Source organism: Artibeus jamaicensis, unplaced genomic scaffold (genome assembly GCF_021234435.1).
Source record: "Artibeus jamaicensis isolate MK-2021 breed Jamaican fruit bat unplaced genomic scaffold, CSHL_Jam_final contig_2259, whole genome shotgun sequence".
Lineage (NCBI taxonomy): Eukaryota > Metazoa > Chordata > Mammalia > Chiroptera > Phyllostomidae > Artibeus > Artibeus jamaicensis.
The window spans coordinates 5,002,570-5,024,108 of NW_026521468.1; the positions used below are offsets into that span (position 1 = coordinate 5,002,570).

General features: G+C 60.1%; 1 protein-coding gene across 2 annotated transcripts; it reads right to left on the bottom strand.

Annotated features, from left to right (window-relative positions):
- Nucleotides 1-260: 260 nt before the first annotated feature.
- On the bottom strand, nucleotides 261-17,463 carry HID1 (HID1 domain containing). Of its 2 annotated transcripts, none has more exons than XM_037167330.2 (19): nucleotides 17,261-17,463; nucleotides 12,213-12,362; nucleotides 11,557-11,727; nucleotides 11,045-11,158; nucleotides 10,352-10,458; nucleotides 10,027-10,143; nucleotides 8,142-8,364; nucleotides 7,899-7,955; nucleotides 7,137-7,277; nucleotides 6,854-6,944; nucleotides 6,485-6,636; nucleotides 6,311-6,389; nucleotides 4,771-4,935; nucleotides 3,518-3,745; nucleotides 3,050-3,156; nucleotides 2,512-2,592; nucleotides 1,831-1,922; nucleotides 1,479-1,637; nucleotides 261-1,200 (listed from the first exon to the last, which is right to left on the bottom strand). In XM_037167330.2, the coding sequence occupies exons 1-19, from the start codon at nucleotides 17,324-17,326 to the stop codon at nucleotides 1,137-1,139; spliced, it is 2,364 nt and encodes a 787-aa protein (XP_037023225.1). In that variant the 5' UTR covers nucleotides 17,327-17,463; the 3' UTR covers nucleotides 261-1,136. The 2 variants fall into 2 exon arrangements, with proteins under 2 accessions (XP_037023225.1, XP_053517349.1); XM_053661374.1 differs by having other exon boundaries at nucleotides 3,506-3,745.
- Between the last annotated feature and the right edge of the window lie 4,076 nt (nucleotides 17,464-21,539).

Genomic DNA, 21,539 nt, shown 5'->3' on the forward strand with positions numbered 1-21,539 from the left:
GCCAGCAGCTCCCCTGGGACTCGAGCGGAAAGCTGGGTGGTGGGTCCCTCACCTCTCTTGGCTGGGCTCTTTCTCTGGGTGGCCACAGCCTGGGAGTCCAATTCTCCAGTGCCCCCCGACCCCCAAGAGAATGACAAACAGGCTTCCAGTCAGGCACTAAGACCCTCTGCGGGCCGACTGTAGGAGGCAGCACCCCCCGACTCCCCTGAGGACAAGAGCCTGTCCCGGTCTGACCCTCCCCTCCCAGCACAAGGCACCAGGGCATGGAGAGGGGTTTATTGTGTGAAGAGGCCGATTGTACAGAGCAAAGATCGTACTGACAGGTGGGTGAGGGAGGGCCAGAGGCCAGGGCTGGGAGGACGGAGGGGAGGCCAGAGGGGTGGCATCCTGCCCCCCCCCACAGTCCTCCAGGCAGTGGGTGGGGTTGGGGAGGACTGAACAGCTGCCTCTCCCTCCTCGTTCCTTTTGTCCCCGTAACTGGATGTAAGAAGAAGCCAGGCTACAGCCATTGACCTGGGAGAATATAGCAGGACACCTTCCACACTGCACTCCAAACCCCTAACTAAAATGCATGGGGTCCCCCAGTCTGGCTGTTGCAGTCAGCCAGCCCTCAGCCCTGTCCTCAAGCAGCCGGGCCATGTGCCTTCCTTCCTCAGGCCCCCGGCAGCCAGCTGGCCTGGACCCAGTAGTGTCCAGTTAGGAGACTTGGATGGGCTCACCTCACCCTGCCCGGGTGCATCATGGGACAGCCCGCAGCTCCCTCCTGGGCAACCCCTTATGGCACAGTGACCGGATGGCCTCTGGGGGTGAGCAGGACAGGGGCCAAGTGGGCGCCAAGGGTCAGGATAGAAACAGGGCTTGAGGGGGAGCAGAGTGAGGTGGGGGCCTGGGCTGGGGCCTGCAGCCCTGGAGCCAGGAGGTGGGGGGAGTTCGGAGAAGGTCAGAGCCAGTGTCCCAGCCACGAGGGGCCTCCGGGGCCTGCCACCTCGGACTCGGCCACTCTGCCAGCCCCCAGCCCTGATCATAGTAAGTTAAAGCTCAGCATGGCCAGTGGATCTGGGCGGGGAGGATGGGGGGCCAGGGCTCCTCCCCTGGCCCCGCCCTCCCCTGGCCCCGCCCCTTGCAGGCAGCTGTCCTCACACGCGCTGGATCTCAAACAGCTTCACATCCGTGTCGTACCAGACGGGCGGGTCCACATTCCTGCGGAGGGAGTGGGCTGTCCTCGGGCTCTGGGGGGCCTCACAGGGGAGACCGTGGGGGTGCAGGCAGTGCCAGAGCCCGGACCCTCCCTCCCTGATGTCCCACCTCGGTGTCCCACGCTGAACTAGACAGGACCCCCCTGGTTAACTGTCTTGGTGTGAACCTCACTAGGACGGTCGGACCCAGTGCTGAGGCCCCCAGTGAGCCCCGCTGGGCAGACCCTCCAGTGGACACCCAACCCCCCAGGCTGGTCGCTGCCCCACCCCCACGGGGCCCACCTCAGATAGATGACGCCCCACATGTAGGTGCGGAACCACATGGCCGTGCCCGAGTTGGCCTGGTACTTCCGGATGAGGATGGGGTGTGGCACAGGCAGCAGCCCCACCAGGGTGCCATGTTGCAGGAACCTCAGGATCTCCGACTCGTCCGTCAGGCCCCTGCCGGCGTTGGGGGAGGGGGTGGTCTCCAAGGTGCTCGCGTGGGAAGCCACCATGAAGGTCCGGGGGAGCATGGGCTCACCATGGACCCCCGAGGCCCACACTCCCAGGCACACCCTCCCCCAAGCCTGGACTGGCCCCTCCTCAGAACCCTCCTATCTCCCCCCTCTCCCCCAACCCCCCTCAGCCTCACTTGTCAATGCAGATCTTCTCCACCTGCGGAACTAGCACCTGCAGCAACCTCATGATGGTCTGCAGCGGCAGCTTCGACTTCCAGGACAGGACCTGGGGGAGGAACCGGGCTCCTGGGCCTGGGAAGCAACCCGGGGAGGCTGTGGGACAGGCCTGCCCCCTGACCCAGAACTGCAGGCTCCCCGAGGCAAAACACATCCCCCCCGATCACCACGGCAGGGGCCTGACGGGGGACAGTGCCCATGAAGAGTGACTGTTTTTCATGGTAAGAGCCATGGCCTCATATTGAGCACAAAAATGGTCCCCTTGGGTCCTCACCACGACATGAGCAGGTAGGGACATTTACTGTCCCCATGCAAGTGCCATGAGGGGTGACCTCGGGAAACACATGAAAGACCGGATCAGCGATCCGGGGAAGGAGGCTGGAGAGGACGATTTATGAAGAAAGTTGGTGCTAAGTTGGTGCTGTGGGCGGGCGAAGCTCATCCCCACTCCAGAGGAGGCAACCGCGCCAGAGGACGGCCAAGGTCGCCCAGCCAGGAGGACGGACCCTGAGTCTGGCTCCCAGGCCGGTCCTCAGATTTGGACACATAGCCATGGAGACTTCACTTACTGAATGGTTCCCAGCCCCAGAAGCACCTGACCCAGCCCCCACAGGGGTGCCACCTGCCCAAACCCTCACCCACTCCGACGTCGGGCTCCACTGTCCACTGGCCGACGCGCTAGACGGTCGCCGCTGCTCCCGCCAGGCCGGGCTGGGCTCCTGGTCCCAGGAAACGACAGGAGTGAGGGGTGGAGGAACGGGAACAGGGTGGGGGCAGAGGGCACAGCAGTAGCCCCTCTCCCAACCCATCCACCGTCTGAAACCTGGCAGGGCAACGGGGCCTCCCCTCACTAGCCCATGTGCATGGTGGGAGGCTCACTCCCACTGAGGGGACAGCCCAGCACCCTTCGCCCTGTGCTCCAGGCCCTGCCCAGCCCAACCTCAGATAAGGCTGATGGATGGGGAGTCTGAAGGCCAAGGGCTTGAGTCTGTGACCGTTGTGAAAGGGAGAGGTCTACAGAAGTCCCCCACCCCCACCCCAGAGAATCAGCTGGGTGCTCTCCCCTTCACTGCAGGTGACAGACACCAGAGTGCCCTGACCGGCCCACATCTCGGAGGAGGCCAGGACAAAAGGGGCTGCTCAGCCTCGCCAGCCCCAGCAGTCCCTGTCACCCACCTCCTCAGTGGGACCCCCATCTGCGGGGCCCTGTTGGGGTGCCGGCTCCAGGGACCGCAAGGTGCCGTCCTCCGATACCTGGGACTTCTCGGTCAGCTTGTCAATGCCTGGGAGGGCCGGGTGTGGTGAGGACACTGCCCAGGGCCCCTAGACAGCATGTCCCCTGGGCCTGGGCCCCTGGAGGCTCCCTCTTCCCCCACTTTAGAGACACTGTGCCTGATCCCTCCCCCCCCAGCCCTGCACCCGCCTCCCCCAGAGCCCACACCCAGGCCTGAGGCCCCGCCCCCACACCGCAGGCCCCTCCTGGACCCCAGTGCCCCTGCCCCACCCCAGCTGCCATGCCCATCTCCACTGCTGTCCAACTCAAGCCACGCCCTTTGCCAGAGCTGGGGTGGCATGCCCCAGAAACCCCGCCCGCCCCCAAACACGCCGGCATCCACACCCTCTGCCACCCACCCAGCGCCAGACCTGGGGTGGCCACCAGGCTGGTCTTGAGGGTGCCAGGCTCGGCAGGGGCGGCGGGGCGGGAGCCCTCCATGGAGGCGCCCTCCTGGGAGCCGGTGCGGGACAAGGGCTCCGGCGCCCGCCGGCGCCGCTGCAGCGCCTTGTGGATGGCAGGTGGGTCTGTGGGCAGGTTGGCCAGCTGGTGGAAGACATTGCGCTTCCGGATGATGGCATAGACCAAGTTGGAGTTGCCTGGGGAGGTAAGTGCTTGGCCTCAGGGAGGCCCTTTGCCTCCCCCTCCACCTGGCAGGCTTCCTGGGATGGGGACCTCGGAGGGCAGAAGGGTGTCGGCCCTGGGAGGGGGCTGGGGAGAACCGCCCAAGAGAAGGGGCCAGGGCAGGGCTGGCACCCAGTAGGGGAGCGCCTGCTGGGGCTGCGCAAAGATGCACCTTCTCAGAAATGAGTGTCTGGACTGAGCTCCCCCGGGGCCCCCCTTCCCCCCAGCACTATGGGGCAACACTCGGCAAAGTGCGGTTGGCCGGGCACGTCAGCGTCCCCTCCACACCGGCTCTTCAGTCCTTCCACCGTCTGCCTGAGCCAGGTCACTGGCAGGAAGGTACTCACCTCTCACCACGCTGTTCTGGTTGGGGTGCAGTATCTCACCCCAGGGCCTTTGCATAGGTGGCCCCTCCCCAAAATGCTCTTCTATGCAAATATTACTTATTTTGGAAATAATGAGACCGCCAATATCTAAGTGACCAGGCACTGTGCCAAGTGCTTTTTGGTGGGTTATTTTACTTGGTCCTCCCACCGCCCCCCGAGAGGGGGCCTCTTCCCACCATCATTGTGACCTCCTTATAGACAACGGCTGAGGCTCAGAGAGGCTCAGTGACTCGCCCACAGCCGCAGAGCTAACAGGTGACGAGGCCCTACCTTACACCAGACAACCCACATCCATGACACCCAGCAGGGTCGTGCCACTCAGCACTCCCCTGTCATCAGATTAAGATGGTCATCCAGGCGACCATCTGTTTAAAGCCTCCCTCTGTGCCTCCGCCCCCGGCTGCGAGAGCCTCGGGGCAGGGAGCACCCTGCCTGGTTCTCCACCATGTCCACTGCACCCCGCGCAGGGCATTGCAGGTGCTCAATTAATACACATCGGACAACCCGGGGACAGGGCAGAGAGCTGTCACCCTCGGACAGGAAGGTATCCTTGTGCACTGCCCACCCCCGTTCCCGCCCCCACCCCCACCCCGAGGGCTCGGCCGGGGCGTCACCGTCAAACTGGTACTGGATGATGTTGTTGAAGACCTCCAGGAGGAAGAAGGCCAGGTGGTGGTTCTGGGAGGCAGAGAAGAGGAACCAGGTGGTGGAGAAGGCCTCCAGCAGGTGCAGCAGTTTGTTGGCGGCCACCATGGACAGGCTCTTGAGGTAGGGGGACACTGCAGGAGAGGGCTCGGCTCACTCCCAGGACCCCGCCAGCCAGCGAGTGTCCTGGGTCCTGGACCCGAGCGGAACAAGATGCTCCTGCTCCTGAGCCCTCCCCACCTCCTGCCTGTGAAGTCCCTGAGAAGCCAGGAAGGGCATAACCCCAGAGGCCAAGGTCACCCTGGCCAGGGCTTCTGCAGAGCCCTAGGGAGCAGGGTAGGCTCCACCCTCACCCCTCCACCACACGGACAGCGGTACTGTGTACAAGCCCACTCACACAGGCGGTCCCACCCACCCCTCCCCACACCTCTGGACGGGAAGCGGGACACAGACAAAGCCACCCCATTTTACAGGTGAGGAGCCTGAGGCTCAGAGGGGTTCTAAAGCCACACAGAGTTGTCTGGCTGTCAAATGGCTGGGCTGGGATCCAGACTCAGGGCCTTTAGGTCTCGCTGGAATATCAAACTGATAGTCTCCATCTAATTAAATACTTCTTTTTTTTTTTTGGTGCAGCCTGTGGGGGGACTCGGAGATGAAACGCTGCACACAGCTGGAAGTCACATGCTGATCTGTGCCCTTCCGCGTCTCAGGTCCTGCGCCCTCAGCAGGAGGGGGCGGGGGCGGCTGTCTTGTTCACAGGTGCATTGTCAGAGCCGGCCACACTCAGCCAGTGCTCGGTAAGGTAAGGGACGGAGCCAGTGAGTGAACGGTTAAGGGAGGGCCCCAGAGCTCACAGTCACGATAAAGGCCCTGTACACCACCCCCCACCCTGGAGTCCAAACCAGACCACATGGGAGTTGGCCCCTCTCACCCAGGACCACGATCCCCAAAAGTCATCCTGCCCCAGCCCACCACCACCACCTGGCTGGGCCCAGCTCCCCAGCCAAGCTGAGCCCCCTGCCCTCCCAGGCAGTTAGCTGTCTGCAGCCCCCGATGGTGGGTGGGCCGGGCACATCACAGCACCCGGAGACTGAGGTCTAGACCCTCACTGGCCCATACAGTAGCCACGAGCCACATGGGGCCATTAAGCCTTGAAACATGGGCAGTCCTAACTGATACCTGCTGCACACGTGTGACCCACACACAAGGTGCTGAAGACTGAATGGGAAAAGGAATACAAAATATCTCAATCATTTGTATTGGTTACACACTGAGATGATGGTATTCCAGATATAGTGAGATATAGTGGATTATATACACCATATTTTTAAATTATTGTCACCTACTTTTTTGTGTGTTTGTGGCTACTAGACCAGTACATAGACGGCTGGCTGCCTTTATATTTCTATCAGGCAAGGACGGTTTGAACAGGTAGTGCCAGCCACGCAGCCCGTGGCCTAGTGCCACCTGGTGGTGAGCGCGGGGAAGGTGGGCTCCGCGGCCCCCTACCGTTGACTATGATCGTGAGCAGGCAATCGAAGAGGGGCTGCAGCCGCTGGTGCCCGCTGGTGATGATCTTGTGGAATACCTGTGCGGGGGAGGCAAGGGGCGGCCATGGGGTCCCCTCCATCTGCAGACTCGGCCAAGAGGACGTCACCCCCCTGCACCCAGGTGCCCCCTTACCACAATGAGCAGGTCGGCATGGGTGCCCGTGAAGACCGGGATGTCCATGGGCACGCGCACCGAGTAGGGCTTGTTCAGCCGCACCCCGAAGTTCCGCTCCCCACTCAGAAGCAGCAGGATGAAGACACCAATGTGCATCAGGCCCACCCGAGCTGTGGCAGGTGGCATGGGGCAGGTGGCATGTCACCACACAGGTAGGGAGGGGAGGAAGGGAGCGAATGGGCAGGAACCCATCTTGGGGGGACTGGAAAAGCCCTCCTCAGGGCCCCAGGCCTGAGCTCCTAGGAGATAAACCGTCTGACCGGGCCACCCCTCTTCAAGGAACCCCCATCCTGTGCCCATCCCATCCTATGCGCACCGTGGCCTTACACTGATCTGCTCGGGCATCATTGAGGAAGTAGAGGATGGGGACCAGGATGTCAAGCACATCGCTGCTCTTCAGCACAAAGAAGAGAAATTTCTGGGGGAAGGAGGAGGGAACAGGCAGGCAGGCTCAGAGGGAGGGCAGCTCTGCCCCACCCTCATTGCCCGCTGGGAGTCTCCCCAGACGCTGCCCCTAACCCTGGCCTATACTGAGTAGTGACTCCCTCTCAGGGCAGACCGCTGCCCACCAGGCTGCGCCCCTGCAGCTGGGCCCCTGCAGCCGGCCCACCTTGTTGAAGTCACAGAGCTTCCAGAAGAGGACCAGCAGCTCCTGGTGGAACTGGATCTTCTTGGTGGAGTTGGGCAGGTAGGTCTGGAGCAGGGGGTTGGACAGCAGCCGGGCTGTGCCCTTGAGGATAAACTGGAAGTCCTGGGAGGGAGAGCGGGGCCCATCCAACCTGCTCTCTACGAACACCTCCTCATTTCCCCAGAGCCTGGTCCCACCCTGAGAGTCTGAGGGGCCCAGATTCCCATGTCATCAAAGCTGTCTTGGGGTAAGCCCCTCAGGAAGCTCAGTTCAAGGCTGGCCGGGAGGAGCCCCTTCCCCTCCTCCTATGTGCTGAACTTTGCCCTCCTCAAGGCAAGGGAACAGCTACCATTGCCATGTTGCAGACGCAGAGATCAGAGCTTTGGAACCACATGACCATGTCCCCAAGGTCACAAGACTCATGGACTTAGGTCTGCCTGGTCCACTACCTTCCCCTCCCTTGACCTCTGAGGAACTTGACATCAGAGCCACCTCCTGGAAGTCTTCCCAGTTACCATCACCCAGTTGAGGCCGTCAGCGCTTCTCTGCACCTCGAAACCCTCGCAGTCCTACTGTCGCTATTTCACTGGGGTGGCCCGAGTCCAGGGGGACTACAGCTCCCATATGTAGGGGTCTGGACTCCCCCACCCCTATCTCTCCTGCGTCCCCTCACCCGCTGCAAGAGTGTAACCTCTGTGGGGTGGGCATCAAGAACCCCCTCAACAAGAGCAGTCCTAGACTCACCTCCTCACGGTGGATTCGGGACAAGTAGTTTACAAACAGGTTCTCGGGCCCTGGAGGCTGCCAAGGGTGGGGCTGGGGTGAGCAGGTGCCCCCACCTCTGCCCCTACCCCAGGCCCAGGTGTTAGCCGTGGTGCCCCCTTAAGCCCCAGGCTCACCACAAGGTGACCACTGGGTGTCCCTCACCCAGCTCCACTAGGGGGCGCCACCTGCCCAGAGGCCCTGCCCTCCCGCTCCAGTCCTTACATCAATGTCGTCCATGGCAGTGCCTGTGGTGGTGCCGTCGATGGTGGGGCTGGTGCTGGTGGCGCTGTCGTGGTCTAGGGTGACGATGAGAACTTGGGCAGCCTCCTCCACCAGGGGTTCCCGGTAGTCGGAGAAGAGCAGGTGGTTGTAGGGGATCCCGTAGCCCACAGGGTCATAGGCACACACGGTGTTGAGCAGGGAGGTGAAGAGGGGCAGGGCGTGTCTGCAGGGAGAGGAGCGGCGGGGCTGCAGAGACCCCACCGGGCCCAGCCCTTCATCCACCCCTGCCAGCCACGCAGGGGGGCCAGCCAAGCCGCTCCCTCATTCCACACAGGTCTCAGTGCCAGCCCGGGGCCGGGGGCGGAGCAGCAGGGACAGGAGCTCCTCCCCTTCCTGAGTAAAGGACCCTCCTCATCTTTGCCTGCCTCTGGCCGCTCCAGCCTGGGCAGCGGGCAGGAGGAGTTTATACCGACAGCAAGGTGGCCAGTCAGGACCCTCAGATTCCTGTCCTTTAGATTCCTCCCGCCAGGAGCTGAAGCCTATTCTTCTTTTATTTTTTACGATTTTATTTTTTGGAGGTTCTCAGCAAAACTGAGGAAGGGTCAGAGATGTCCCGCATACCCCTGTTCCCACATATGTACCCCCACCACTAATGAACCTGCATCGTAACCAGCCAAAGCCCAGCGCTTCCATGAGGGTTCAGTCTTGGTGCCGTACAATCTACAGGCTTGGACGGGCATGTGACATGCCCTCAGGTTTTTGAGGGCCAGGCACCCTCCCTTGGGGCTTCCGAGAAGGGGCTGGCAGCCCACGGGGAGATGGGCTCCCCCCCCCAGGAAGCAGAGCACCTGCTCAGTCACCCAGTTCCCAGGCCACAGAGAGACTCCGTTCAGAGATTCGCAAGATGTCAGGGTTCAAGCTCCTCATCTTACAGACGAGGGAACTGAGACCCACAGAGGTTAAGTGAGTGGCTCAGGGAGCTGTTTGCCTGATAAGGCTGGTGAGAAAGAAACTGGCCAGCTGTTGACTGCGGCTGGCAGAGGGTGTCACCTGGGGTCTTTTCGGGGTGGAGGTGCGGGGGCGGGGGAACCCTGGGCAGGAGACCAGGAAGATCTGCGGGATGAGGCATGCCACGTGGGTCTGGAAGCCAGAGGGTGAACCGGGGCCCTCGAGGACACGAACTCCTGTGCTGCTGGCGGCCCAGCCCTGGGCACAGCTGGAGCGCCTGTACCTGCTCCGCAGACTCAGCCCCACCCTGTGACACCTCCCGTGCTCACACAGGAACCCGTGAGTGCCCCCGGAGCCCATGAGCGCCCCCATGTGGCTGGGCTTCCATCCCTCAGGGCATGCAGCCCTCCCCCTCCTCACCAATAAGCCGTCTGAATTGTGCTGCCCAATATGAGCCACACATAGGTCCAAAGAGCTTAAAAAGTGCCTAGTCCGAAATGAGATGTGCGGTGAGTGTAAACTACACACCTGATTTTGAAAACTGAGCATAAAAGGGGAATGTAAAACAGCTCAATAATTTGTATATTGATTCATGTTAAATACTCATATTTCTGATTGGGATAAATCAAACATAATATTAAAATTAATTTCACTGTTTTGTTTTTACTTTTGAATATCGCTACTAGAAATGCTTTAACTGCCTGCGTGGTTCGCATTACGGTTGTACTGGATGGAGGCACACGTCACCCAGGCTCCCGGCAATGGGACATTGGACAGCGCTGGCGTAAGGTGTGGCTGTTAAGTTACAGGTAGGTTATCGCCACCAGGGGGCAGCACATCCCCTCAAATAAGTCTCATAGGGCGGGACGTGGCCTCAGCTCCTCAGCCCTTTCAAAAGAAAGAGAAGGGAAAGAAAGGCCAGGGGCCCCTCACTCACCTGTTCTCCGTGGAACAAAAGAACTGCACCCACGGGTTGGTGCTGCCACTGTCCGGGGCTGGGGGCAGGTACATGGCCTCCGAGAAGCACGTCAGCAGCAGCTTCAGCAGTTCCGTCCTCAAGGAGGGGGTTCAGTGCAGAAGGATCTCAAGTCTCCTCCGCGGGGATGTGCCCACCCTCCCCAGCCCCAGCTCAAGTCCATGAAAAGAAATGGCCCCATTTTTCCCTGTGAAGCTAAAGTTGGTTCATGAGTGGGCAGAGTCTCTTCGTAAGGCCCCAGGCATGGTTCCCTCCAGCCACGAGCTCTGGGCCCAAGAAGGCTCACCGGTTGGTGTCGTGGATGTAGTTGGGCTGGGGGGAGTGAGCGAAGCCCACGCCGGCCTCCCAGATGTATTCGCAGCTGTCCAGGGAGTGCACGTCTTCTGCTGAGTCCTGGGGATAGGGGCAGGGAGAGGTCAGGCTGGGGGTGGCCAACCCAAGTGCCCCACTGTCCCCCGGGGCAGAGACCCTCAAAATGCCCCAGGTACTAATGCACAAGGGAAGAAACGAACGTTCTCAAACTCTTGAAAGCTCATTTTTCTTCACTCTGGTTCTTTTACTTGCTCAATACAGTTTGAAACAGGGAGAGAGATAGGGAGGGAGGGGGATGGAATTGGATGTGTCTGGTGGTGTGTGGGGGTGGAGGGCAGAGAGCACTCAAGGTCAAGTCCTTGGGCCCAGGGGAAGAGAAAGGGCTAGGCCTCCCGTGCCCAAGCCCCACACCCTACTCACCGCCCAGGCGAAGACAATGGGAGCCTGTGCCCAGGCTCCCGGATGCAGGGGGCAGGGCCAGGCACCAGATGGCCCCACTCCAGCTGTGCCAGCCACCACCCCCTTCCTGGGACCACGCACGCCAGGCAGCCCAGCTCTCCCTGAGTAGCCCTGTGCTCCAAAGCATCCTGCCCAAGGGAACTTCCACCAGCCCCACCCCAGACCCAGAGCCCTCCCCCCAGTCTGCAGTGGGGTCAGGGTCTCTCACCACTGTGCTCCTCCGGTGGCTCTGGACAGTGAAATCTGGGCAGAAGAGCAAGTCAGCAATGGCCAGGAGCAGGGACTCAGCCAGGGGCCGGGCATTCTCATCATCATCTTCTCCCTGCTCAGAGCACAGCACCCAGGGGCCACCTCAGCAATAGCTGGCCAAGGAGAGGTGGCCCCGGGATTTGGGAGAGGGGAGGAGGCCAGGGTCTGGGCCCAGGCAGTCACTGTGGCAGCCTGCTGTGACTCCGAGCACTGAGTGGGAGGGGCTGGGTCCTGTCCCCTAAACTCTGGAGCCTGGATCCTGCAGGGAACCCACGTGTCCACCCACTGGCCAGCTGCCCTGTCCCTATCTCCACCCAGAGACCCTGTGGGAGAGGAGCCCCCACCCAGTACCTGCACTTCCCAAAGCCCCAGAAGTTCTGGAGGAACATGGCTCGCCCTGCACCTGGTTCTCACCAGGTCAACACCGTAACTCCACCCCCCACCGACCCCCGCCCGCCCAAGCCCACAGACCCCTCCTCGCCCGGCCCCGGGCACTGTGGACCAGAAGAAGCCCCTCCAGTCTGGGTCCTCAAAGATGTAGGGCAGCACGCGGGTGAGCAGCCGGCTGCAGTTCAGCACAATCTGCTTCTCCTTCTCTGAGTGGCAGCCGCTCTCGGCTCCCTGCACCAGCTTCTCCACAGCCTGTGGGATGGGCACAGGAGCACGCTGGAAGGGTGGGGAGTGGGGCCCTGGCACTCGGCTCGGGGTGGGCACCCCAGGCTTGAGAGGGGCAGAGGCATCGGCTCCACAGGGGAGGCCCCACCCCACGGGTGCCACCCTCCAGACAGGGTCAGCCAGCCCCGGGTGGACGGGACATGGACCAGCCCACCACTGTCTCGTAGACCCTTGTTAAGTGAAAGTGACTGTCCATCTGAGCCTCAGTTTCCTTATCTGTAAAATGGCGACACTGACAGTGACAACCGTGCAGGGCGAGCTAGATAACTGGCCCCGGGAAAGCCTTCATGGCCACTGGGCACAGGGGACCAGAGCCCAGCCCAACCTGGGAGGTGGCGGCACATGCCAGGTGCCTGGCCTCTGGGACCACAGGGCTGGGCCAGCTTCAGTTTCCCCAAGAGAGCGGTAAAGAGCTCAGCGGGGGGCAGCAGTGAGGGCCAGGCACCCCCCACCTTGTAGCACAGAGTGGCCAGGTTGGAGGGCGACTCCTCCCGCACTGCCCGGATCTCCGCCGCTGGCACCAGCGCAAAGACATCCTGCACCGAGGTGGCCGTGTCTGCCCAGAACTGGTCCCAAAAGGCATCGTCGGTGGCTTCCACGGGCTGTGAGGAAACCCAGTGTCCAGATGTACAACCCTTGTCACAGGGCCCATGATTTGCCCAACACGCAGCCAAGGAAGCTCCCAAGAGCTGCTCCATCCCTGCGGGTGCCCCGGAGCCTTCCTGTGTGGGCGACATCCTGTGGCCACCAGGAACCCAGGTCAGCACAGGCAGGCCAGGGCACACGACAGATGGTCAGGGGCCAGCTGGGCATTGAGTTCAGCAGCCAAAGCCCAGCCCAGTCCCTGAGGGACTGTGACTGTCCACTTCTGGGTAAGTCACTCTCCACCTCTGGTGGAGCCTCCCCACCCACAAACATTCTAGGCCACGCCAGCAGGTCAAGTGCCCAGGGACCAGACCCAGGCGGTGCCCCTCCCCCGGAGGGAAGACGAGGGGCATGTGCTCATCCCCATTCACCCAAGCTGCCCACCTCAGCCCCAGCCTCCACCCTCACCCAGCACACCTGATGGATGCCACATCTAAAGGCCTCCACCCCCCAGCTCTCTGACCACACCTGCTCCCCTGGGTGCCCCTCCCGGCATGCATGGGCACTGCCATTCAGGGCACTCTTGCCAGGGCCCCAACTACAGGACGGCCCATCTTACCTCCTCCATCCCACCTCCATGCTGCCCCCCCTTTCAAAGCCCAGCGCCAAAGGCACAGCTCCCACAGCCATGACCTTTAGGGCTCCCCACTGCCAGCAGGACTGAATCCGGACCTCAGCTGGACAGCCAGCCAAGCCCTTCCCTAAACACACCTGCAGGCGGGTGCACACGCACACACGTATGTGCATGCATACGTGCCTGCATCTGCTAGCTCTACCATGCAGCCCTGCCATATCTTCTCCTTCCCTTTGCTCACCTCCTCCCAGCAGGCCCACCCCTCTCGACACACTGCCAAGCCCCACCCATCCCGTTGAAGCCAGGCAATCAATGCGGATGATAAACCCCACTTCCAGAAACATTTCCTAAGGAAATGATCGGAGATATCTATGCATGTATCAGGATGATAACCGAGGTGTTACTAACAGCAGTGAAAAGCTGGGATCAACCTAACTCGCCAACAGCCAGGAAATGCGTAAGAAGCTCGGGCACACTGGTACAATGGAATACTATGTAGCCGTCAGAATCTCGCTGTCAAAGGATGTTCACGAATGGAAGCCGCTAAGTGTCACGTTGTGTGGAAACAACCACAAGATCTAAAACTACAGGATGGCCACAGCTGTGTGTGAAATTAGGTGGTGACAGACGTCTAGAAGGGAGGACACTGATCCCTCTGGGTGGTGGTTAAATACGTTCTTCTGTAAGTTCAGTATTACCACTTTCTTCCTTTCGAATGTTCACCTGTGGAGGGGCGGAGGGGCTGGGGTGTGCAGGCACTCGCCCCCTCCCAAAGACCGCTGCTTCCAGCAAGAGCCCCTCCCCACCGCCCCAGCCAGCCCCCTGCCAGCCTGGGGTCTCCCCAGTTCTGAAAGGGCTCACAGAGTGCCGCACCGCCCCCCCAAATACACATCTAACAGGTATCGCCCTTGTGATCAGAAAACTGTGTATCTTAACAAAGAATTCTGTTCTCTGAAGCCACTTCTTGCAAGAGGTCTCCCTGAGCTCCAGACCGATGGGCCTGCTCCCACCTAGGAACCCCCTCTCTGCCCACTCAGGGAGACCTCTCCACAGCCCCTGACTCCATGGGTCTCGAGGCCCCTTTAGGCCACCAGCCCTTCCTCCCTGACCCTGCCATGGAGGCATAGGGCAGATGCTCAGGCAATATTTGTTCAGCTAAAGGCTGTAATTCCCCCTAGAGACCCCTTCAGCCCGGTCACTAGACAGGGCTGGGGGCTGTCCAAAGCCACGGCTGGGGTCGTGAGCCTCGCAAGGTCCAGGAGTGCCCTGGCCCACTCCCCTCTGAGCTACAGGGCTGCGTGTGGCCTTGGTCCTCTGGACAGTCCTGGCACCAGGGCCTGCTCAGTACCAGAACTGGTAGAACAAGTTATCGGAGTGGGGGGCGGGGAGAGGAACAGAGGCCAAAGGAGAGGCCTTAGGGCTGGGGTTTGCTGGTCAGGACAGCCCTCTGACACTCACCAGGTGGCCAGGAGGGAGGTAGGAAAGGACACCCAGAAAATATGCAGAGCCCTCTCCCCATCCCAATCTGGAAGCTTCTCTGGGAAGCTCCCATCTCTACACCTTCCCTGCATCCCAGGTGAACACTACCCCCTTAAAGGGGCCGAAACTCGTCTGAACACCAAGGAGACTTGGCCTCTGGTCTAGTTCATCAGGCCAGTGTCCCCAGGGTAGCCCAGCCCTGAAATGAGGAACTTCCTAGCTGTGAGAGCCGGCCTTGAACCTTGAGAGCGGTGAATTTCACCTCCCACGTCCTCAACTGGTCCCACTGTGGCTTGGACACGTCAAGCTGCTGACCACTGCCTGCCCATACCAGGCTAGCCTAATGCTACAGGTATGTCAGGGTCACTTCCGCCACTTAGGCCTCCAAGGGGAGGGACATGGCTCAGTTCCTGCCTCAGTTTCCCCAGCTGGGGTCCACCCAGCCCAAGGAAGCTCTAAAATCCAGGCCAGTTTCTTTGAAAAGGGTGTTTTTGCTGGCAGTGGGCAGGCCCGCGCTGCCAGGGGCACAAGGGCTGAGCTACCTGGTGGGTAACTAGATATTCTTACCCCAGCTCTGCAGGGCCTGCCCAGGCCGGTGCTGCCAGCAGCCTGAGGGGCCAGCTGCATCTTCTGAAACCTCTCTGGAGGAGGAGGGAAGGACCAGCAGTGCTCCAGCCTGCTAAGGGTGACCTGGAGGACTGTGTCACCATGGCATTGACATGCATGCTCATGTGCACACATGTAAACATGGACCTACCAGAACCTGCACCTCTCATCTGCCCAACAGCAAAGAACCTCCAAACAGGTGGAGCCTGGGAGAGGGTCCAGGTCTGGGAATGCCCCCCTCCAAGGCCCCTCCCACCTGGGAAAGTCTCAGGAAACACAACCAGAGCTACTGGCCCTCAGCGCCAGGGTCCAGCCCAGCCCAGGGCAGGAAGGAAACAGGATGCAGCACAGGAAGGCTGGGCAGTGGCGGCTCAGGCCTCAGCCTCGGGAAAAGGCGCTGGGCCAGCTTGTTTGTGTTCACCCCACGGCCTCTAAGGGCCTGGAACCGGAGGACACCCTGGGGACAACTAGCCCACATCTCCTTGGAGACATGAAGTGGCAAGTTCTGGATGATCATCTGGGACCTGGTCCTCACCCCAAGCTACTCAAGCCAGGTCACTGCACAGGACCCAAGGTTTCAGCCCCTGAGGACCTCTCCCTCCAGGCAGCCCAGACCACCTCCCTGCTTCAAGGCCCCAGTGCTCCCAGAGGGAGACCCAGGCCGGTCTCTGGCTTCACTCCTGTCCCAAGCCAACACACCATCCTCAGCTGGGAGATGAGACAGTGACGTCTCAGTCAGATCCATCACCGTATTTCAGGGAGGGAGGCAAGAGCCAGTAGGAAGGTAGCCCACCCAGACCCTTTGGGTCCTGGCTGAGCTGGCCCGGCTGGCCCAGCGCAGGACCTGGCAGCTGAGCCAACGGCCCAGTGTCCATTTCTCCACCAAGGCGCTTCCCTCCCTCCCTCTTCTCTCTGTGGGCCCACACTGGGCGGCTGGACCACCTTCCACCCACACACCTAGAAGCCCAGCCCTAGAGAGCAAAGTGCCAGAACTGACCAGGAGCCACTGGCGAATCAGAGAGCAGCAAGGAGCAAGGTCTGGTTTCTGTCAAACACCTCCTGGCCAGGCAGGGCTCTCCGGAGGCCCTGGGCCTTTGCCAGCACCTGACCTTTCTCTCCTGGGAACCAGAGAAGGTGGGTCCCCTGGTCTGGCCTCTGGAGCTGTGACCAGCAAGTTGGCTGTGGGTAGATGGCCCCCCCATCCCACTCTAACTGCCAAGGGCAAGAGAGAGCCCAGGGAGGGGTGGGGGTAAGGGTAAGAGGACAGTCCCAGATGACAGCAGGTCCGAACTCCCTTGAAAGTGGGGAACTTGGGAAGTCAGGGCTGGCATCTCTGTGGCCAGAATGGCCTGGCTCAAGGGGTGGGCGAGGGAGCAGCCTTGCCGGGGCCAGGTCCCTTCATTGGCAGCAAGGAGGTGGCCTCCGTGCCACTTGTGGACTCAGGGGAGTGTGCAACCACGGATTAGGCTGCAAGGCACCCCCAGGCCCCACACCAGCAGGTCAAGGGCAATCTGGAGGTTTCTCAGCCCTGACCCAGGAAACAGGGGGTACCCCAAACACAGCCATCCCCATGGTTGGGTCTCAGAGGAGAAGTCCCCTTCAGAAGTGGTCTCAGCTGGGAAACTGGACTCCAAGGGTCTGGGAAGAGGTCCCCTTGCCAGGCTGCTGGGCCTTTGCTACCCTGGGCATGGACCAGGGCCCAGCCGAGCTGCCGCTGCCGCGCACCAGCTGTTTTCCCAACCAGGGCGGACACCGGCCCGGCTTTGTTTGCACTGAGTCAGCCAGGTCTGTGCGTCCGGGACCCGCAGGCACCGAGGGGCAGCGAGGGAAGCAGGGAGGTGGATGGGTGGGTGGAGGCGGGCAGAGGCTAACGATGCAAGGCTGGAGGAGCGGATGGGGTGGGGGGCGGGCAGCGGCGACGCCGGCTCTGAAAGTAGGCACACGTCAGCCTAAGGTGGCAGCAGCGGCTGCGGGGATAAGAATATTCCCGGGAGAGAAGGCGGGGGTGGGGGACTAAGCTAGGGGATGGAGTCTCTCGGGGTACAGGCCAGGGGTTTGGCTCCGACCCTGGCATCCGTACCACCCACAGACCCAGCTGCTTCCCCATCTCGGGGCAGGCCAAGTTCACGCAGCCCCCTGGCCCAGCCTAGCCCCCAGTCTGGTAGGTGGGTAGCGAGGCCGGGGCCCCGGGCGCACCTGCGTCTTGGTGGTGAGCTGGATCACCGCCTTTCGGAAATTCAGCTTGGAGTCGGCCGACCCCATATCGTTGGAGCCCGATCCGGACCGGCACTGGTCCCGACTCCCGCTGCAGCGCCGGCTCACGATCCAGCTCCAGCGCCACGGCCCCCGCGGCTCTTGCAGGAGCAGAGCACACACAGCTCAGCACCCCGCCCGCCCGACTGCCGGGCGTCGGCCCCGCCTCCTCTTCAGCCCCGCCCCCGCCAGGCTCCGCCCCTATTTGCTCCACCTCCGACACCTGCCGCACGCGGCACAGTCCACTCTCCGCGCTCGGAGTCTGCCGCAAGCCCCGCGTCTTTCTCGGCTCCACCCAATGCCTCTGCGCGCTCCCTTCTGCGTCCGAGCGTGGTCCCCGCTCCGTCTCTCCCAAATCCACCTAGCCGCAGGGCCCGCGATCCTCCCAGCCTCCCGTCCCCGCCCCCTCCCCAACACTGGTCCCCACGCCATCACTGGACCCACACTTCCTCGGAGCCTTCTCCCCTGAGTTTCTTCCTCGTCAATCCCTGTCCTCTGAGCCTTTGTTTTCTTCCGAGCATCTGCTCCCTTGGTCCCCTTTTTCTGACCCGTCAAACCCACGTGTCCGGAGAGCCTTAGGCTCAGCCTCCTGCTCTGTGGAAGGCAGGCTGACCCAGCGCCCTCCTCTCAGAGAGCAGCTCCGGAGCCTGGTGAGCGCTAGGGGTCCTTTTGGCTCCCACAACCCCTTTCTGGCCGCCTGCCTCCCCTGGAAATTCTTTTAAGGCCGTCCGTCTGAACAAATGTGTCAAGGGACCAGTAATTAGCAACACTGTGTTGGGGACGGGGGCGGAGGGGCTTAAGACAGGAGGCCTACCCTTTGTCAGCAATTACCTAGGGAGAGAAAGAGAAGAATCAGCCATGGATCATCCAGCGTGTCTTTGGTAGAGGCAAAGTAGCAGTCATAGAAGAAGTGACAATATTGCTAACAACAATAACCTACCTCTAAGGTATCTATTATCCGCATTTACACATTTTCAGAAAACCGAGGCTTGAAATATTTAAGCTATTTGCCCAAAGCGACACAACTAGTAAGGAACAAAGCCAAAATTTAAAAAAATCGAACTCAGCCCCAAAGAGGCTGGGCTTTTTCTACAACATCATCTTGCATGCTGTGTCTGGAAGCTTCTGGAAATCCTGGATGCTTCCAAAGGAGGTGACATTTAGCTTAAATAGGAATTCCACGGCTTAAAAAAGTGAGGGATGTACCCTGTAGGCAGCAAAGAGATGGCACAAAGGTAAAGTAGGACAGGTGTGGACGTGAGGGGGACAGGATGTCGCCATGGCCCTGAGTCAGCAGACTGCACAGGAGAGCTCTGTCCTGGCCCCAGAGATGAACTTCCCCTTCCCTGGATGAAATCCTGGCCAGGCCTGTGGCTTTTCTCATGGCTCCCGAGATAATGAATGAATGGCACCTTTATTTGGCATTTCAAAAAAAAAAATCCAGTCTGCTCTGCAAATCACCCAATGCTAGTCCAGCCTAGAGTGACATTAAAAACTCTGAATCTCAGTCATTACAGAGATGCAAATTGAAACCGCACCATGATAACCATTATATTACCTATTAGGGCAAGGGAGAAAAAAACCAAACCTGACATAACAGATACTGGCTTGGATGGGGAGCATTTATAGGTTGTTATAAAGTTAAATATACAATTACTATATAATTCTCTAATTCCACTCATGCTATATACCCAGGAGAAATGAAGACAGATATTCACATGCACACACACACAAAAAAACATGTGTAATGCTGGTAGTAATTTCATTCATAACCACCCGAAGGAGGCAGGTGACGTTGGCGATGTGGAATCCTGATTGTCAATTTGGTGCATGTTCTAGGTACCGTTGCTGCCTCTCCCCACCAAATTTGACGTAAAACAATAAACATTTATTGTAAATTCATTAGTCACTAATTCAGGCAGGGCCCAGCTGAGGTGGCTTGTGTCTGCCCCACGACGTCCAGGGTCTCAGCTGGGAAGACTAGAATGGCTAGGGGAGGGGTTAACTCAGTGCAGCTGGGTGCTGGAGCCATCTGGGGGCTTCCTCACTCCCATCTCTGGCATCTGGCATCTTGGGAGGACTCAAAGCCTGGGCTCAGCTGGGGCCGAATCTGGCATCATCAACGTGAGTCTCCTGTGTGGCCTGGGCCTCTCACAGCAAGGCCCTGGGCTCTGAGTGTGAGTGTCCCAAAGGGTACAAAAGAGAGGGTGCCTGAGAGAGAGAAAGAGAGGAGGAGGAGGAGGAGGAGGAGGAGGAGGAGAAGAAGAAGAAGCCTCATGGCCGTTTAGTAGCTAGCCTGGGAATAATAACACGTAAAGTCCCTTCTACCACACTCCATTGGTCAAAGCAATCACAAATCCATTGGATTCCAGCAGAGGGAACCAATACCCCACCCCAAGGAAGAAGTGTCAAAGAAGCTGGCAAAATGTTTAAAGCTGCCACACTGTGGGTGATTCTCTCCTTCACACCTCGTCCCTCCCAGCCCTGTCGTTCTCTGCCACCTTTGTCTCTAAGTCTTCTCATCTCAGTAAATGGCACCTCCCAGGCAGTCAAGCCAGAAGTCAGCGTCACCCTGGACACCTCTCCTCTTGTCACCTTATGTCCAACCCATCACCACGTCTTGATGTTACTTCCCAAACATGTATGCTGTATTTTCTACCTCCCTCATTTCTACTGACCACCCCCCTCATCTCCCATCTATGGCAGCCTCCACCCGGCAGAACAGCAGGGAGTGGTTGTGAAATGCAGCTCACGACACTCACGACTGAAACCACCTCAGAGCCTTTCGTTGGGGACAGTTTCTTCAGGGTTGCAAGGTGTCCTGCACTGCCCATCTGCTCCCCGCCCCCCAGAACCCTCGGGCTCCACACGCTGAACTTCCCACGCTTCCTCTCGACCCCTAAGTGCTTTCTGCCCAGGGTCTCTGCACAGGCCGGTCTCCCGCCTGGGCGCTCCCTCCTCTCGCCCTTCATGTGCCTGTCCCCTGCTCATCCCTGGGGTCTTATCTTTAGAGCCTCTTCTCCTGACAGATCTCTCATTCCCAGCTGTTGTTATTCCAGCCCCAGATGTTGCCTAAAGCTTTAACCCCCCGTTTAAAGTACTTTTGTCTTTTTATTTGGTTTATGTTTCTCTTGCCTAGTGAAATGCGATATTCGTGTGAGCAGAGACGGGGTCGATCTTGTTCCCTGCAGCCCCGGCAGCTGGTACTGGATAGTGGGCGAAGGTGACTCCCGCAGGGCTGTCGTAGGACCTGGAGCCACGTCGGGTGTCTGCGTCAGTCAGTAGGACTGATACATTCACCGACTGTTTCTCAGAGCCATTTTTCTCATACTTTTGGGAGCCTTTCAGGTGGGGCAGATCTGAGCGGAGGCAGAGAAGGATGACAAAGGGTGAGGGACGTGGTCCGGCCGCTGGCCTCAGAGCATTCACTTGTTCATCCGCTGGAGGCTGCTTCGTGCCTGGCGGATGGGTCCTGTGCAGAGTCCCATGCACACTGTGAAGCGGGCACGCAAGACACAGCATGGGCTTCTCCACAGGTCTCTTAGGCCCATGGCTCTGGCCTTGACTGCAAGCCTCACCAGCCCTGTACTAGAAAGGTAAGGTCCCTGAACAGGCCTTCCCAGGAGCCCTGCCAGAAGAGGGGTAGCCACGGGCGACAAATAGACCCTCCAGGTAAAACATGTTATAGTAAAAATGACCCTAAAGGCAAACACTGGCTGGTGCACGCATGCCCCAGGCCCTGCTCTAAGCCCTTGGCCTGTGTTAGCTCACAGACTCCTCCCAGCAGCCCCCTGAGGTGGCCCTGAAAGAGCAGGGTGAGGCCACAGGGGGACACTCAGCACACACTTCCTAAAGGACAGGCCTGGGGCTTTAACTGCAGGGACTGGAGGAGGGCTTGGGGAATCAAGGCACTTCCAGAGGGCAGGGACTGTGAGGATCTGGTCTGGGACAGACCCAGATGATTTATGGGGGGAGGGGGGACACCAGATGACCTCATTCATTCAAATGTGTTGAGCGCCTTACCCTGCCAGGCGCCGCCGACCTCAGACTGCAGGACTGGCCAGATGGGCCCAGAGCGTTCAGTGCAGCGGGTGCCCAGCGCTGCAAAGTCTGAGGGCAGGGAGGGCGGCGGCTCGGCCTCGAGGGGTGGCGGCTCGGCCTCGAGGGGTAGCGCCTCTGGAAGAAGTTGTCCTGGTGCTGCCTGATCCCTTGACCTCAACCC

Coding starts and splice junctions, on each gene's coding strand:
- HID1 (XM_053661374.1), bottom strand. CDS start 17,326: ATGGGGTCGGCCGACTCCAAGCTGAATTTCCGAAAGGCGGTGATCCAG. Junction 3,157..3,505: donor CACCCCAGGTCTGGCGCTGG/GTGGGTGGCAGA, acceptor CGGCCCTCCCAG/GCATTGACAAGCTGACCGAG. Junction 1,923..2,511: donor GGAGCCCGACGTCGGAGTGG/GTGAGGGTTTGG, acceptor TTCCTCCCCCAG/GTCCTGTCCTGGAAGTCGAA.